The sequence below is a fragment of the Bicyclus anynana genome, chromosome 5 (assembly GCF_947172395.1).
Source record: "Bicyclus anynana chromosome 5, ilBicAnyn1.1, whole genome shotgun sequence".
Classification (NCBI taxonomy): Eukaryota; Metazoa; Arthropoda; class Insecta; order Lepidoptera; family Nymphalidae; genus Bicyclus; species Bicyclus anynana.
Window position 1 is genome coordinate 12,868,545 of NC_069087.1, and position 17,141 is coordinate 12,885,685.

Consider the following 17,141-nt stretch of genomic DNA (forward strand, 5'->3'; position numbering starts at 1 on the left):
GAGTAACAGGGGTGCGGGGAGGGACGTCGCAGAGCGGCGGGGCGCGGAACGAAGACAGAAGGATGATTAATTTGTTAAATCAAAGGCTACAAGGTTTCCTTTTGTTGCAGGTTGAATTCCACACAACAGAGTCAGTAGTGACAGTCGACTGGGAGAACGGATTCGTGGAAGCATCAGCGAAAGACAACATGAACGTGTCGCAAATATTCAAAGAGTTATTAGTGCAGGCGAAGGTTAAGTATAACCTGTCGCCAGCGCTCAGGAGGAGACGCCGCCAGTCCCTGCCCACAGGTCCGCAAGGCCCCCCAGGCTCAAGTCCGAGTCCCTCAGCATCAAATGCCCCCCACGTACCATCTCCTGCCCAACTTGCACATCTCCAACAAATTAGGGAACGACACGCCAACAGCAAACGCAATTCTTGTGTCATTTCCTAAATCGTCCATCCAAATGGGTTAACCAGATTCATTCACACACACAGTTGCGTTTAAGCTTACGCCTTACTAAAATCAATGTTTTTCTAAAGTCGATATTATGTGTTTTGATTTCCAAGGATAACTATTCTGAAAAAAATATATCGAGCTCAATAGATAGAAATCAAGCTCTAGTAATAAATTGTCCATGTCTAAATTTTTGTCCATTGAACTTAACGTTTTAAAACACCCCATGAGCACACAATCGTAGCTGCAGCATCAACGTATTTCTATCAATGTAATGTCACCAAAACTAAACAAGCATGCAATATTTCCAAATCCTAAGTTTAGAGGAAGTGGTACAAAAATTTTAACCATACTTATTATGGTTAAAAAGATTCCTACCAGACATATTATTAACAGATGAAGTTAAGTAACAATACAATATTTTTGTTAAGGTATTCCAGATCATGGATCCGACTCATCAGCTTCACTAGTTTTAGATAGATTCTGACGATCATCTTTGTGATTATACTCGTAGCATTTCATTCAGAAGTGTTCAAACCTTGTGTAACAATTTTCAACACTTAATTTTTAATCTTACATGAACAAGAATGCAAATAAACTATATCGGAAGCAAGGATTCATTTTGCGCAACTCCCGGGAGTTTCAAAGCTATTAAACTGCTGTATTATTTGCTATTATACCGCTATCCACGTGTATTAGAAACTGTCTGCGACTGACATCCCTACAAGAAAAAGTACAATCCAGCTTTGATATAACTTTGATAATATATATACTTTACCTTCGTTTTTATTAATATAATTTTTTTAATTTTAATTATTATAAAATATATCTATTACGTTCCTAGTTTTCATTTTATGTCAGCTTCTCTGGTGCAATAAGGAATGCTTTAATTATACACAAGTTTTTGATTCGTAGCTCGGGCTAATTTAGGATAATACATTTTCTAAATTGGTTCAGTTCAGGCGTGGTGATAGAAATTAAAAAAAAATTTAATACGCTTATATTTGCTTCACTTGTAACTAACTATGTATGTCAATGTCAGAAAATCATGGAATCTTAATTTGACCCACTTCCCGGTCTTCGATCGACTAGGATGAAATTTTGCACACGCTCTCAGTTCTAATGACTAGCTAAGAAACGTCATTACAAATCCAATATGGCGGCCTCCCCAAGATGGCGGACTGGCTATGGACATCAAATGAAATGGTTTGCTGATACGAAAAAAATAGTCACGTGACTTAAATCCAATATGGCGGACGTCCAAGATGGCAGACAGGCTATTTGAAATGCACCCCTATGATATGGGTATCAAGCGTGTTTTTTTGTTTTTTAAACTATTCATTTATTAATTTTCGAAGCATTTGCGATTGTAAAAAGAACATTGGCGAGCCACATGGCTAGAGGTCCAGTGAAGACGTTCCGCCAATGTATTACGCAATATCACATACCTACACATTTAGCTAAGACCTCATTTAAAAACTAACCAAGGCGCGGCGAAGTTAAAATTATGTTTCAAGTTCTTCAAGAGATACACAAACGCCGTTTCTTTACACGCTATGTCAGTCATTCCAAAAGCAATCAACGCGTTTGGCTTGTTTCGTGTAACACGATTCTTTGGCTACAAATAAATATAGCTGAATTAGTTCATTTGGAAACTATCATCAAGTATTTTTGAAGTAGATACCAGTTTAATTAGATTTCATTTAATTTATTTATTTTTTTACAAATCCCGCGGGATTTTCAGCCAAATTCGTTCACTAGCTTTTGCGTATCCATCCATAGATACAATCATACACACTTTCGCGTTTATAATCTATGTCAGAAGTAAAACTAAAAAGCGAAAAATAACATCATAATATGTTCTACATGCTGATCAGTATGAAGTCGGTGCTAAGCCGGTGATGTATTAATTCAAGCCATGTGTGCATATCTTATAGATTTAGATTTTGCAGACAGTGTTGTTTCATGTAGTCCTGTCAGAAATGGCTTAAATTAAGACAACACCGGCTAAGCACCGACTTCATACTGATCAGCATGTAGAACATATTATGATGTTATTTTTCGCTTTTTAGTTTAGTGGGTACGTTTTTAGGTTTTGAAGTCGGTTGTATTTTTTTTATTAAAATTTTTATTATTTTTCAATTTTTAGTGTAAAATTTCATCTCAAACGAATACATCAGACCCCTAATGACAGTCACAACCCATCTTGGTACAAAATTCTCAGCAATACAAATTAATCAAGCCCAAGCACAAGGTAGCTACCGTAAACCGTCAAGGGGTTCCCTTCATTGACCTTGGTCTTCATCATCAGACCCCTAATAACAGACACAACTCATCTAGGTAGAAAGTTCTCAGCAATACGAATTAATCAAGGCCAAACACAAGGCAGTTACTGGTAACTGTTAAGGAGTTCCAATAATTGTCCTTGGTCTTCATCACCAAACCCCTAAATGACAGTCACAACCTATCTATGTGGAAAGTTCTCATTAAGACAAATTAATCAAGCCCAAACACAAGGTAACTGCTGTAAATCGCCAAGGAGTTCCCTCGTCTGTTTTATGACTCCATCATCAGATCGATTTTAAACCTTCATAATTTTGTATTTCTTAAAGGCACTAAATGGAAAAGTTTACGAACACACTAGACACCCATATAATTTTCGAAAGTTCCCCTCAATTTCTCCAGGATTCCATCATCAGATCTTGTCATGATGGCAATGGGACCAAATGGGGACTATACCGTTTCAAACAAAAAAAGAATTTTTGAAATCGGTCCAGGCGTCTTTGAGTAATCGGTGGACATACATAAAAAAAAAAAAAAAAATACCGGCCGAATTGAGAACCTCCTCCTTTTTGAAGTCGGTTAAAAATTCTTTTCAACTAATGCTTTTACGTAATTGAAAAAACAAAAAGACTTTAAAGTCGCATAAAGTTTAGGTCAAAGTTAAACGCAACTGTGTATTATTGCCGTCATTTTAAGTGTAGTGCAGCTGTGTTTGGTGTAAACAAAATGTCTTCCTTTTCGATCATTTCACCCTTTTATATTAACCCTTTTATACTGATTCATCAATTAAACTTAAATAGGGTACTTGACTATGTTATTTGAATTTTAGATAGACGAATATCTTAGCAATCCATAGATTCACCGTGGTAGAGAGAAAAACTCTGAGCAGAGTCCTGGACTTGAAGAAGACTTGAAGAATCCAAAACTCTGCCCGAAATTTTTTTTTAGTTACGAGTAATAACGCCAAAAATACGTAATATTTCCGTGTTATATTAAAACAAATATATATTAACAATTAGTATATTTGAAATCAATGTGTAAGTAACTCATATAACAGCTTATAACTTCTTGTTGTCCCTTAATTTTGGCGGTCTAGATATGTCATTTGCACACACGAGTTTATGCGTTGACAATGATCCCTTCAAACCTACCTACTACAATAAAAACATTGCGACTTTTTAATGCCGCTACGCCTTGTACGCTATCTTGCGTAGCGCCACTATAACGCAATACATGCGCTACTGTGTTGCGGTATCTACGCTATGGTGCGTTACGCAGCATTAACTCAATGCATGCGTTACTTTTTCACATCATATTTGCTGCGTTAACGCGCGATGCCTACGCTAGTGCGAAACGCTGTTAATTTAAATGTCCATTATCATCATGTCACTTACAATATATTGTAATATATGCACTATATCACCATAACAATATATTTAACTGAGTGTGGTGAAAACGACGTAATAATCGTCGTCCATTCTAAAGTGAAAATGTTCGTAATTTTGAAAATACACCAACTATATTTTCGAATTTTTTTTTAACTAACAGAACTCCGATTCCGTCTGCATGGAATACCCCAGTTATTTCATTTTTTTATATTTGTTACTGTGTCTTTATGTCACAAAAGGAAACTCGATACTTACTGTCCAAATTTCAACTTGCTTCAGTACTTTCGGCTAAGCGTTTTATGTACAAGAATAATAAACATAATGAATACAGAGTGAAGTACCTTATTTAGGGATATTTATATAGAAAACATTTATATACGAGTACATACATAATAAAATATAATGCCATATTGTACGAGTATAATTATTATCAATATTATTAACAACAATATAAAGTGTTATATAATGTGGTAACAATAATATGTTATTTTATTACTTTGATTATTAAACTTCCATTGATGATGGCTACTCTTTCGAATATTGTATCCTGTGGGTAGATTACGTAGCTTTGATAATAAATCATCATCATTGCAATTAGATGTTACGTAATCTAGGAGCTGTATTTGTAAAATTTTCTATCATTATACAAATCTTTTTAATACTTATAATAATTATATAACGCCAACGCAATGAGCAATTAATTAAGGTTAGATAACTTATTAATATAATATCTTCAGAGTGAAAATGTTTAAAACAGGTGATAAAACGTAGGATGAGATGTATTGTGACTGGTTCGTTGTAAGATATCCGCTCGTGTGAATTAACTTGACACCTAGCTCGAAAGATGTTTGTACTGTGTTCGGTTGTGTTTGGTAGCTAGGTGTCGAGTTAATGCGCACGAATTATATGTAGTATCTTTTCTTGTGTGTTAATTATAAGTGTTAGAATAATCTAAAACTATTCTTTTTACGTATTTATCTGACGTACCTACGTAAGAATTTAAACTGATCATACTATTGTGCTGCTCGAAAATTAAACAACTTGTTATCAAATAATTGTAATTCAACTTATTGGTGTGACTTCAAACTCAAATTCGGATTTAAAAACAAACGTTTGCGTCTCGGGACGAAGTGATAACATAAACCTGCTGTCGTTTGCGTGAGAGAAAGGTCAGCCAGGTAGAATGACACCGTAACGCGTTACGTCAGGAAGCTTCGCTTTGATTTATGTGCACTTCTTCCCTATCGCAACTCTACACTAATCTACCCTACCCTACCCCTACCCTTAAACTACCCTACCCCTCTCTCTTTTATACCTTCCCTATACCTCCACGAACATTTCAAGACCAAGATGAGATAAATCCGTTCAGCCGTTCTCGAGTTTTAGCGAGATTAACGAACAGCAATTCATTGTTATATACTGGGTATAAGGGACCCTTACACCCAGTATACAGATTACTATTTCATATTTTATTGTATTACAATCGATTTTTTTATAACATATCTTTGCTAACATCAAAAATTGGTCAAACCTACTGACTACATAAGTACACAGAAGTATCCAACGAATGATTCTTTAATGTAATATTTAGTTATAAACAAAATATAATATAAAACAAATTATGAGTTATTTCAATGAAATTTGCGCAGTACAAAGGATCTCGTAAATGAAAATGCGTCTTACTAAATCCTTTGTTTTACAATATCTTAAGCTTTCTTTGTTCATGTTAACTTTATGAATTGCTTATTAAAAGTCAAGAACATGGGATATCCACACGGTCTAACGATCACTACGATGTTTTTGATCATGTTATTTATAAAAACATTTGCTCAGTTTTGTAATACATCAATCTGAAACGTGGAAAATTACAATATGTTGTGTTTCAAATTTTTTCGTTTGAATGAATTCCGTAAATGGAAATATATTTTCAAGACTAAAACGCGGATCGAAGCATAAAATTATTCATGGAAAATGGAACCCGTTTAAGAGGCTGAATTAAATTATTCATTAAAACTTTAGGGGAGCTTTTGCTTAGAGAATTTCAATACAATACCATGAAATGAACGTTAAGTTTAATTATTGCTTGAACATTTTGTCACACAATACCTTTATCCTCAGACCAATTATTGTATAGGACCTGCCTCACTAGACGTAACTTTTCTGTCAAAGTATATGATCAACGATCTAATGCTATTGTAAAAACTGTCTCTATAGAATCGATGTTAAATAGATGTAATCGTGTTCGTCAGTTAAAGAGCTCCGTAAAAATACCTTTTTGTGTAGTTGTATTGTGTAAAAAACTGACAAAAACTACTCGTTTAGTATAAGATTTATACCAAATCTAAGCTTGTTTTCCTCAGAAAATGACAGACAATTTTGTTCGTAACTATGAGTGCGATACAGGTCCTTCTATAATTGGTCTGAGCCTTTATCGGATGAAATCAGAGCAGAAATATGGCTTCCAGGCATTTAATAATTTCACTTTCCAGTGAACTTTGGTATTTTAATTTATTTCTTTGTTTACTTGCAAACTAAGGAGAGGCGATAAGTATTTCAAACTTTATTTTTAATTCAAATGGCAACTTTATATTCATTACATTATGTCAAAAATTATGCTAATTGATTTTAAATACGAAATATTTTTACGCTTTACTCTTAAAAAGTAACACGTAAAATTTAAAAGGTAAAGCCACATAACCCCTCCGGCAGATGGAGAAAAATATTTTTCCAATTACCCAACTCTCTTGTTTGTTAATTTACAACGAAATTCCTTCGAAATTAATATTTTCCCGACAGCTTTAAAAATAATTATTTTTAAGGCTGTTTGGTAAACAAACGAAGCTTAAGTAAAGGTGGAAATAATGAGTTTTCACTGCCATTTTTATTTCATTGTTCGTTTTCAATACCTCGTGTATTTAGAAATATACAATGTATTATACACTGAAATACACTATACTACACGGGTAGTGTAGTTTTATTTTTCTTATAACACTAAATGACTTATAAGTCACTACGTTCTTATAAATGACTTATAAGTCACTACGTTCTTATAAATGACTTATAAGTCACTACGTTCTGTTCATTTAATAATATCTAAATTATATTGAGCATCTTTATCATCGTCATTAACAGCCCATATTCGGCTCACTGTTGAGCACGAGTCTCCTCTTAGAAATCTCCTTGAGTCCCCTTGATCTTAGCTCATCATATGCTCATTATTAGAAGTACATAACATGTATATACTTTTAATAATGAACAAATTATGAGACTAGATATTTTTATAATTCAAAATAATGTTGTTTTTTTTTTCAAATTAAGTTACGTAGTAGTTAAATGTTTAGAGAATACGATTTCTTCGTTAATATTTGGTGTTCCTTATTTATAATATAAGAAAAAGTAAATAAAAAAAAATGTATTTCTATTTAAACTATAAGAATTTAATGTTAAGTATGTATGTATAGTCAAGTAAAGATTTTATTTTTATTTAAAATGTACCTATAGATCGTTTTTGTATCCATAGATTTTTTAAATAAATTATTATGTATTTGTAGATTATACATTTTCCGTTACTGTTTATTAATGTGATCTAATATTCTATTAATGTGAATTCATACATTTTAAGAAATTACCAAAGCAGTCAGTCAGTCAGTCAGTCCATTAATAGTTTATATTTGGTAAAGTTATCGGCAAAGAGATCGTATCAAAACGATATTCATATATGGATATTGGAACCTGGTAATAAATAAATTTGAATATAGGTAAAACGTTTTATTCATTGGTCCCATTCAATCAGCAGCGAATTTAGAAAACTTTACATACAAAAACACAAATGTTAAATAAATTTCATTTGTTTAGAAGTCGTATATACTCGTATTACACAAAAATCTAGTCATTTATTTATTTGAAATATTAATTATTATAGAATTATTAGAATAATCTGTAAGTATTGATCTGCATCGAGCAGCCGGCACAGATGGATTTGAAATGGTAGAACGGTTTATAATTGTTAGTGTCATACATTTTTCATACATTCCATTAATGTATTAAAATAGCCGATAAATTAAATTGTATTCGTCTCGCCATATCCGTAATATACTTGTGTTTCGAATTATATAAATTTATACGAAATGTAATATAAAAATTGTGACTCTAAATAAATATATTTACTTCTGATTTAGATTTTTTTATTTAAATACAAAAAACGCGCAAAAGAACGCGAAGCTCCAAAAAGTTTTCACATTTGTGTCAATGAAAATAAAAGACACATTTTGTCTCTATAGAAGAAATAGTCCAAGTGGGTACTTTATGGGTCCCAAGAGCTATTTACAAAGAAGGGACGAGGTGCAACATCTTTTAAAGCAGGGGTTTTATCTTTTTTATGAGCGGACTAAACTATAAAAAAGATAAGGATTTATATAAATCCTCTAACGTACGGTGCACTAATATAATTTTCTTCATTGATAATATGTTTCCGTTAGTTTTTAAATATTCTCTCAGAACTTTTAAAAAAATAATATATTGTCCTTTTAAAATAATTAATTTAGTCGGTTACAAGTCCTTTTTATACAAACAGTTGATTCCAACTACGAGTTTACAAGTGAAAATTAATTATTTTGAACATTTACTGTCATGCAATTACATTTTTATTTATTATAGCTTGCATACATAAACTTGAATCCACAAATGCAAAAACTGGTTAATTCTATTTTAAAAAGTAAAAACATTGCATCTTATTGAATATCTTAGCCAATTATTTTAATTACTAGCGGCGTTATCACCCGCATAGTTCCCGTTCCCGAGCTGGTATAGCGATGCTATATAGCCTTGATACCTGCTGCTAGTGTAGCTTTCCATTGGTAAAAAATTACAAAATATATAAACCGTTAGTTTATACGTGAAAACGTATTAAACAAACTCACGTCATTTGTAATTAAATATACAGTTTGTAAAAGGGCACATGTCTGAAAATTTTAAATGTCCAGGAATTAAAAACAAGCTAATTATTTTCCAAAGCAGTGTACAATTTCTAAAAGTAAGTATTGTGTTACATTTTGACGTTAATAAGCCTTTAAAAAATACTAAAATTATTTATTTCAAAATTAATCTAAATATGATAATAGATTTTTATATTTGTGAGATGTATGTACACTTGTACAGAATACCCAACATGTGCCATTTCTGAAATTGCATATTCAACTTTATAATATTAGTTAGAATGTATCTCAAAGAGTACCATTGCATAGCGAGTACTTGCTCATACTTGCTTTCAAAGTGATCTCAAAGTGACATCTAAAGTTTTGACGTATTGCTCGACTAGGGAGTGTTGGTTGTAGCATAGAACAGACACGCGCTACGCAGTTGAAGATTAATTACTATTCTCAAACTTTTGTAACATATTATCGTCGCGAATTTAGCTAAGCGGAGTCTGCAACACTTTAAATAAATTACTGTTTGGACGTTTTCCATACCCGCCTCACTTCCCAACCGAGTTCTACAGTTGTTTATGGGCTCGACACGTTTTGACGATTTCGCTGTGACCTACATTTCGGTCAAACGAAAACAGTCTTTTCTTTTCATTTAATTGCTAAAATTTTCTTGAGTTATGATCTTCGATTTGTGGAAATGGAACTCCTAAAGAAAATCGTTCAGTCAACACAGTAGTAGTACATTAAACGCATTAAACTCAACGACATAGTATAAAATCTTTGATTAAACTTCAATATTTTTTTTTGTTTTTTTTGTACCTATATAATCCCTCTGTTCATCGTTGTAGAATTTAACAGCTGTGATTTAATTTATCATTAAGTCAATTTCTACATTGTGCGAGTTAAGATATTCCATTGTATGAGAGCTTAGCAGTTCATGATGACTCCTACAGATCATAGACAAAACGCTTAATTAAATATCAAATTAACAAACAATAGCCAACAACAATATAACAATAATCTTCATTTACTTTCATATTATAATAATAATTTCCTTTGAATAAAATTAATCAAGGCCTTTCAGACAAGTGTTGTAAAAAAACTTAACCTAAACCTAAACACCTTTGACCACTTTTAGCCAAGTGTCGAAAAAAGCTTAACCTAAATAAACCTAGACAGTTTTCAGTCAAATGTCGTAAAAAAATCAACCTAATCCCAGACACCTTTCAGTCTTGTGTCGTAAAAACATCAACCTAATCCTAGACACCTTACAATCAAGTGTCGTAAAAACATCAACCTAATCCCAGACACCTTTCAGTCAAGTGTCTTAATAACATCAACCTAATCCCAGACACCTTTCAGTCAAAAGTCGTAATAACATCAACCTAATCCCAGACACCTTTCAGTCAAGTGTCGTAATAACATCAACCTAATCCCAGACACCTTTCAGTCATGTGTCGTAAAACATCAACCTAATCCTCCACAAGTGTCATAAAACCTTGATCTAATCCCAGACACCTTTCAGTCAATTGTCGTAAAAACATCAACCTAATCCTAGACATCTTTCAGTTAAGTGTCATAAAACCTAAACCTAATCCCAGACACCTTTCAGTCAAGTGTCGTAAAAACAGCTCGCACGTTTATGTTAAACGCAAGGGCATACATACATGGGTTGAATATTGAAAACTAATTAGGGCGTTAGGTATTGTTTGCTGAGTCTACACAGAGGCGGCGCGCGTATAAACATTAAACGGGCGACCGCATCCACTCTTCATTGTTTGCGGATTCCGCCACAGTACCGCAGATATTTAACATAATATTGTTTTATGCTTTACTCGTCCCCGATCTCCTTTGTTGATATAATGACTAGTTTATTAAAACTGCGGATCATTATTACTAGCTCTGTCCTACGATTCAACCATGTAGATTATATTTTCAAGTGTTAAGTTTAATTAAAGTTTAGTGTTAAGTTGACTGTGTGATCAGACCGTTTATTTGTATCAGATCGGAGACCCCGCGCCGGAAAGCGTAGTGTTCGTCGTCGACCCCCCACTAGGTGGACAGAGGATAACTAGCGAGTTGCAGGGCGCCGCTGGATGCTGGCGGCTGAAGACCGTTGTGCTTGGTGGTCAATGCAAGAGGCCTATGTCCAGCATAATGCCATTAAAAGTTTTAAAAACAAATTTCCACGCTAACAAATTTGCGACCGTCCGCAATAGACTATCAAATTAAATACAAAGTATTAGTAGGAAGATAGATGCATTTATTTGTTCAACGAAATAGCTACAATATCGAAAAGAGTAAACTATCAATGGAGGAGAAGCAATATTTGCTGTACGTACGAGCATGCTTCAAACAACACGAAGCAGACAATTTGTTGAGTACACAATTGTTGCCGATATAGTAAGTCAATGTATATTTAGATATTCATTGGTTAGGCGATCAAACAATTATCTTTGCAGAATATTGGTGCACGCATGCATTATGAGTAAATCACTAGGCAGCTGGGCTATTCTGTAACGAAATTTTTATAACTCGCAAGTGCGAGTTTCGAATCTCTCTGTCTCTCTCTGTCTAACAAGATACTATAGAATGAGAAATATACGTGTTTTACATTTGTATGTCTACCATCAGACCGGACCTTAGCTAATAAAGGCTAATTCTCAGTTATCAGTTGTAGCCGTGATGGCCCAGTGGATCTGACATCTGCCTTCGATTCAGAGGACGTAGGATCGAATCCGCACCAGGGTATGCAATTCCGTCTTTTCAGTTATGTGTACTTTAAGATATTAAATATTACATTACTTACGTGCCTCAAACGGTAAAGTAGAGAGGTGTCAAGGTACACCCGGATGGAACGAAGTTGTTATTATTTTTTATTATTAATAATAATAACAAAAATAATTGTCGCTACACCACACTGTTCAATGCGAAATAGAAAGACGAAATCACTTTCTATGAGAGAGACAGAGAAAGAAGCGCACGCCGCACGTCTTACAACTGTAGTGTCGTTACAACTTTTGGTCTTAATTTTTTCCGTCTAGCCCCCTTTCGCAACGCACGATAAGGAACTTCATTCCAACGTCGTGAGGAAACCTGCGTACCAGAGCATTTTCTTAATTCTCCACGTGTGTGAAGTCTACCAATTCGCATTGGGCCAGCGTGGTGGACTATTGACCTATAGATTGAACCCTGCACAACCCTGAACCATAGATTGAACCCTGAACAGAATTTTACACCGATAAATTCTCAGATGTCAAGAAGATGTCAATGCCTAATGTCAACTACAATAATTCACTATCTTTGACGTATGCTAATTGACTACACAAATTGAGACTATGTAAAAATCCATTGCTTACTGGTGGATATCACACAATAGGTAAATGACATTTTGTCAATTGATTTCATGATTATTTTAATAGGTTTATAATAAAGACTAATATAGTGAATAGGCTTTTTTAAAAAGAATATCTATACTATACTAATATTATAAAGCTGAAGAGTTTGTTTGTTTGATTGAACGGGCTAATCTCAGGAACTACTGGTCCGATTTGAAATATTCTTTCAGTGTTTGATAGTTCATTTATCGAGGAAGGCTATAGGCTATATATTATCCCGAAATTCCTACGAACGGGAACCACGCGGGTGAAACCGCGCGGCGTCAGCTAATCTTTTATATATGAACAGTATCCCTGTTCTCCTCCAACTAGTCGGAAAAAACTAGTTTCTAACACAGTTTTTTCCGAATAGTTAGGTTAGGTTAGGTTAGGTTAGGGATATGGCCCGTGTGGGGTTGCTAGTCCTCCATCGGGTGCGTCCCCTGGGTGGTGGATAGGGGAAAGCCTCTCCATAAGAGAGGTATCGGGGTAACCCGGCGTGAACCATACTAGCAAAGGGGGGAGGGTGCTTCGGCGCTTCTACGTGTCACCTGGATGCTCTTGGTACTGGATGCTCTGCTAATCAGAGTAGACTATGGAGCGTCCGGGTTGTAAAACAAGGGGAGAGTACCGGGTCACCGGGTGTTAAAACCCAATCCTAAGGTTAAGCGCCCGCCGAGGGGATGTGTGGCTGTTGGGGATACAGTCTTTAGGGCGCTCCCAATCCTAAGGTTTGATGCCCGCTGATAGGATGAATGGCTGTTGGGAGTTCAGTCGCTAGGGTATCCGGGAAGGGTAGGGGTTTAACTTAAAAAATAAATATGAAAATGCGATCTGAACATAAATCTACCCGGGAGGGTCCCCTTCGGGGGGAATCCCTTGGTGCGTCGGATAGCCGTCGCATCGGCCCCAGCGTATACGGGGGGGCCAACAGACGCATAGAGGCTAGGTTAGAAAGAATGAGGGAGGTAGAGAGAACAGGAAACGCGCAGAGGGGAGAAAATTTGAGTATGGAGTTGGAGAGAGGTATAAATGTAGTGGAGGATTTAATAGAAAACAGAATGGACGTAACATCATGTGCTTCTGACTCAGACAGAAGTAGCGTCCGTCCTGCAACTAAACAGTCGTCATCAGTCAAAAGACGGCGCCTCTCCAATGGTGGAGAGTCTACAAGCGAGGCGGAAGAGGTGGCGAGCCAGAATATTTCTTCTCGAAGAAAGGGCCCCTGCACTAAAAAAGAAATGTTTCTCAAACCAGTACGAGCTACTGATGACGGAGAGGAACACATTCACGAGCTAGCACGTGCCGCGAGAATGGCACGTTCTACTATAGGGCTTCCTACCGTTGCTGATAATGAGGCGCTCATGAAACGGGTGGAAGACGATATAAATATTATCGTAAAGGTAGCTACCAAATCTAAAAATTTGAAGGGCACCTTTCAGAAGGCACTTAAAGACGCGGGGGCTTCAATAAAAGAAACGGTAGAAGCCCTAAAAGACAAAATGTCGAGTGAGGAAGTAACAAGGCTTCAGCTAGAAAACGCCGCACTCCGAAAAGAGTTAAAACAAATTAGGAAGGATATGGCAGAGCTGCGAATGGAGGTGCGGAGAACGAATAGTTGTTATACTCCATCAACCCAAACCTCTGCCCCTGAACAAACTAAAGAACCGGCGCCCTCATCAACGTTTGATTCTCAAGCTGTAGATGAGCTAGCACGGTCCATCATGATCCAAGTTGGCACCATGATAGATGCACGTCTACATTCGCTGGAGCAGAGGCTCCCACCAGAGGAAAGGATTCGTCCACCATTGTCTACAGATCGACGAACCAGTGCAAATGATGCGTCTGCTTCCACTTCTGGTGCTCCGCAGACAAGGCCGGAGCCAAGAGAAGAAGCTACAGCCCCTAAAACCAAGAAGGGCAAAGTGCGAAAGACAGGTACAGGGACAAAACCCGTGGACAAAAGTAAGAGTGCCCCGCAGCCTTCGGGCTCAACGCAAAATGAAGAGGAATGGACAAAGGTTGGAAAGAGTGGCAAAAAGTCCAAAACCAGTGCAAACTCTTCCAAACCTTCTGTAAAGAAACTGCGGTTAGCACGGTCAGCAGCTGTGGTTATAACTTTACAGCCTGGAGCTACTGATAAAGCTGTTACCTACGCCAGTATACTGTCTGAGGCGAAATCTAAAATTGATCTCTCCAGCATAGGTATATCGGCTTTGAGGTTCCGTCGAGCTGCCACTGGCGCCCGTATATTGGAGCTTCCTGGCGAATCTGGTGGAAAGCAGGCCGACACTTTAGCCCAAAGCCTCAGACAGATCTTACCTGAAGAAATTGTGAGGGTGTCCAGGCCCGAAAAGTGTGTAAATCTTAGAATCACTGGGTTAGACGATTCTGTAAATGAAGCTGAAATTGCTGCTGCTGTTTCAGTAAAAGGCGGATGCCCAATCGAGGCAGTGAAAGTAGGCAAAATCCAGTGGACCCCTAAGAGCACAGGCTCAGTTTTGATCAGATGTCCTGTTGCTGCAGCTAAGAAGATGGAAGAAGGTCGGTTACTGGTAGGGTGGGTATCGGCCAATGTTCGATTGCTCGAGCAAAGACCTCTCCGGTGCTTCCGTTGTCTAGAGACTGGACATGTTCGCCCTATGTGTACAGCCGAAATTGACCGCAGTAGTGAATGTTACAACTGCGGTCAACCTGGCCATAAGGCAGCGGACTGCTCGAGCAACTCGAACTGCTCTCTTTGCGCAGCAGCAGGAGGGCCCGCAAATCATAAGCTTGGGAGCGGGCTGTGTCAAAACGGTAAGAAAAGCAAAAAGGCCTGGGTACGACCTCGGCGTACCGTGCAGACTGATTGTCCATCTGTGAATACAGGTGAGTCTCTGGGCGATGGTGGGAATAGAATGGCTGAAGACTAACATGACTTTACAAGTCTTGCAGGCGAATATCAATCACTGCGCCAGATCTCAGGATCTATTGATTCAGAGTATGGCGGAACGATCGATTCACCTTGCTGTGATTGCTGAGCCCTATTTTGTTCCTGCCAGGGACAACTGGATTGGTGACCTAGATGGTTTGGCGGCTCTGGTGACACAAACCTCAATCGGTTCCCCAACCTTTGAGCATCCAGTGAGAGGTAGAGGTTATGTGTCTGCTATGTTGGGCGACATAACAGTAGTCGGCGTGTATTTTTCGCCAAATCGCTGCCTGGCTGAATTTGAACAGTTCCTGTTAGAACTGGGGGCCTTTATTGGCCAGAGTCACTCAAATCGGATGCTCGTCGCTGGGGATTTTAACGCCAAATCTAGGGCGTGGGGATCTCCAAGGACTGATGCACGAGGAGAAGCACTCGAGGAGTGGGCGGTCGTGACGGGCCTGACAGTTCTCAATCGAGGATCTGTAAACACATGCGTGCGGCGACAAGGCGGCTCCATTGTGGACCTCACTTTTGTCAATCCCGCATTGACACGCCAAGTTTATGGTTGGGAAGTGATAGTGAATGAGGAAACACTGTCAGAACATCGATACATACGGTATAATATACGTCAACAAACGTCTGTATCGAGCGGCTTAAGTAGGATAACCAACCAAGGTGACAGCCCCCGATGGTCGCTAAAGCGTTTAGATCGGGATATCTTGTTTGAGGCAGCTCTTGTTCAGGCGTGGGTTTCAGGGTCAGAAACTATCATAAATGTGGATGAGGCAGCAATCGGCTTTGGTGAATCTATGAAGAATGTATGCGACGCAGCAATGCCTCGGGCGAGACGACTGACCTCGAGGAGTTCGGTATACTGGTGGTCCGAGGAAATAGCGCAACTACGCATTTTATGTGTTGCAGCAAGACGTCAATACACCAGGCAACGGAGACGGCGTTTGAGGAATGAACCAGAAGAAGAGCGCCTCTATATACTCTATAGGGAAGCTGTTACTTCGTTACAGGTAGCCATAAAGACAGCAAAGAATCTGGCTGAAGATGAAATGCTAGAGAGCCTCAATGGTGACCCATGGGGAAGGCCATATAAAATGGTTAGGTGCAAGCTCAAGCCTCGAGCCCCACCATTAACGCAGACTCTAGAGCCTCAGCTGTTACAATCAGTTGTACATACTCTTTTCCCGCTCAGTGTAGGAAACCAGTTTCACATGGGATCCTCCTTCCCAGACAGCGATGCATCTGATGTGGGTGTTTATGAAGTAGGGGAAGAAGAGCTACGAGCGGTGATGGTCCGGTTGAGGACAAAGAAGACTGCTCCTGGCCCTGATGGTATTCCTGCCCGCGCTTGGGTGTTGGCTATGGGTCCGTTAGAACCCCTAGTCAGGTCACTATTCAGTGAGTGCTTAGCGCAGGGCAGATTTCCAAGAGTTTGGAAAACTGGAAAGTTAGTCCTGGTACGTAAAGAGGGAAGACCAGCCGAATCTCCGTCTGCATATAGGCCCATAGTTTTGTTGGACGATGTGAGCAAGCTCTTTGAGCGTATTCTAGCAGATCGCATAGTCCGGCACTTGGAAGAAACGGGACCAAACCTAAGTGATAACCAGTTCGGTTTTCGTCGGGGCAGATCCACAATAGATGCCATCGCTCGGGTAAGGGCTCTTGCGGACGATGCAGTGTCTCATGGCGAGGTTCTGTTGGCGGTATCTCTAGATATAGCCAACGCTTTTAACTCTCTGCCATGGAGTTGTATAAAGGAGGCACTGAGGTTTCACGAACTGCCTTGTTACCTGCGACAAATTGTT

At 37.9% G+C, this 17,141-nt stretch overlaps 2 protein-coding genes across 2 annotated transcripts in view; both read left to right on the forward strand.

Annotated features, from left to right (window-relative positions):
• The window catches only part of LOC112043758 (ras-related protein Rap-2b), a 49,896-nt gene extending 41,643 nt beyond the window's left edge, over positions 1–8,253 (forward strand). Inside the window, exon 3 of the mRNA XM_024079319.2 lies at positions 111–8,253. Within this exon, the coding sequence (XP_023935087.1) occupies positions 111–434 (324 nt within the window). The 3' untranslated portion in view covers positions 435–8,253. The remainder of the gene's footprint in view (positions 1–110) is intronic.
• Positions 8,254–13,237: 4,984 nt separating this feature from the next.
• On the forward strand, positions 13,238–15,325 carry LOC128198130 (uncharacterized). The gene has a single exon (XM_052881870.1). It carries the CDS (start codon positions 13,238–13,240, stop codon positions 15,323–15,325), a length of 2,088 nt encoding a protein of 695 aa, XP_052737830.1.
• Positions 15,326–17,141: the final 1,816 nt, after the last annotated feature.

Coding starts and splice junctions, on each gene's coding strand:
- LOC128198130 (XM_052881870.1), top strand. CDS start 13,238: ATGCGATCTGAACATAAATCTACCCGGGAGGGTCCCCTTCGGGGGGAA.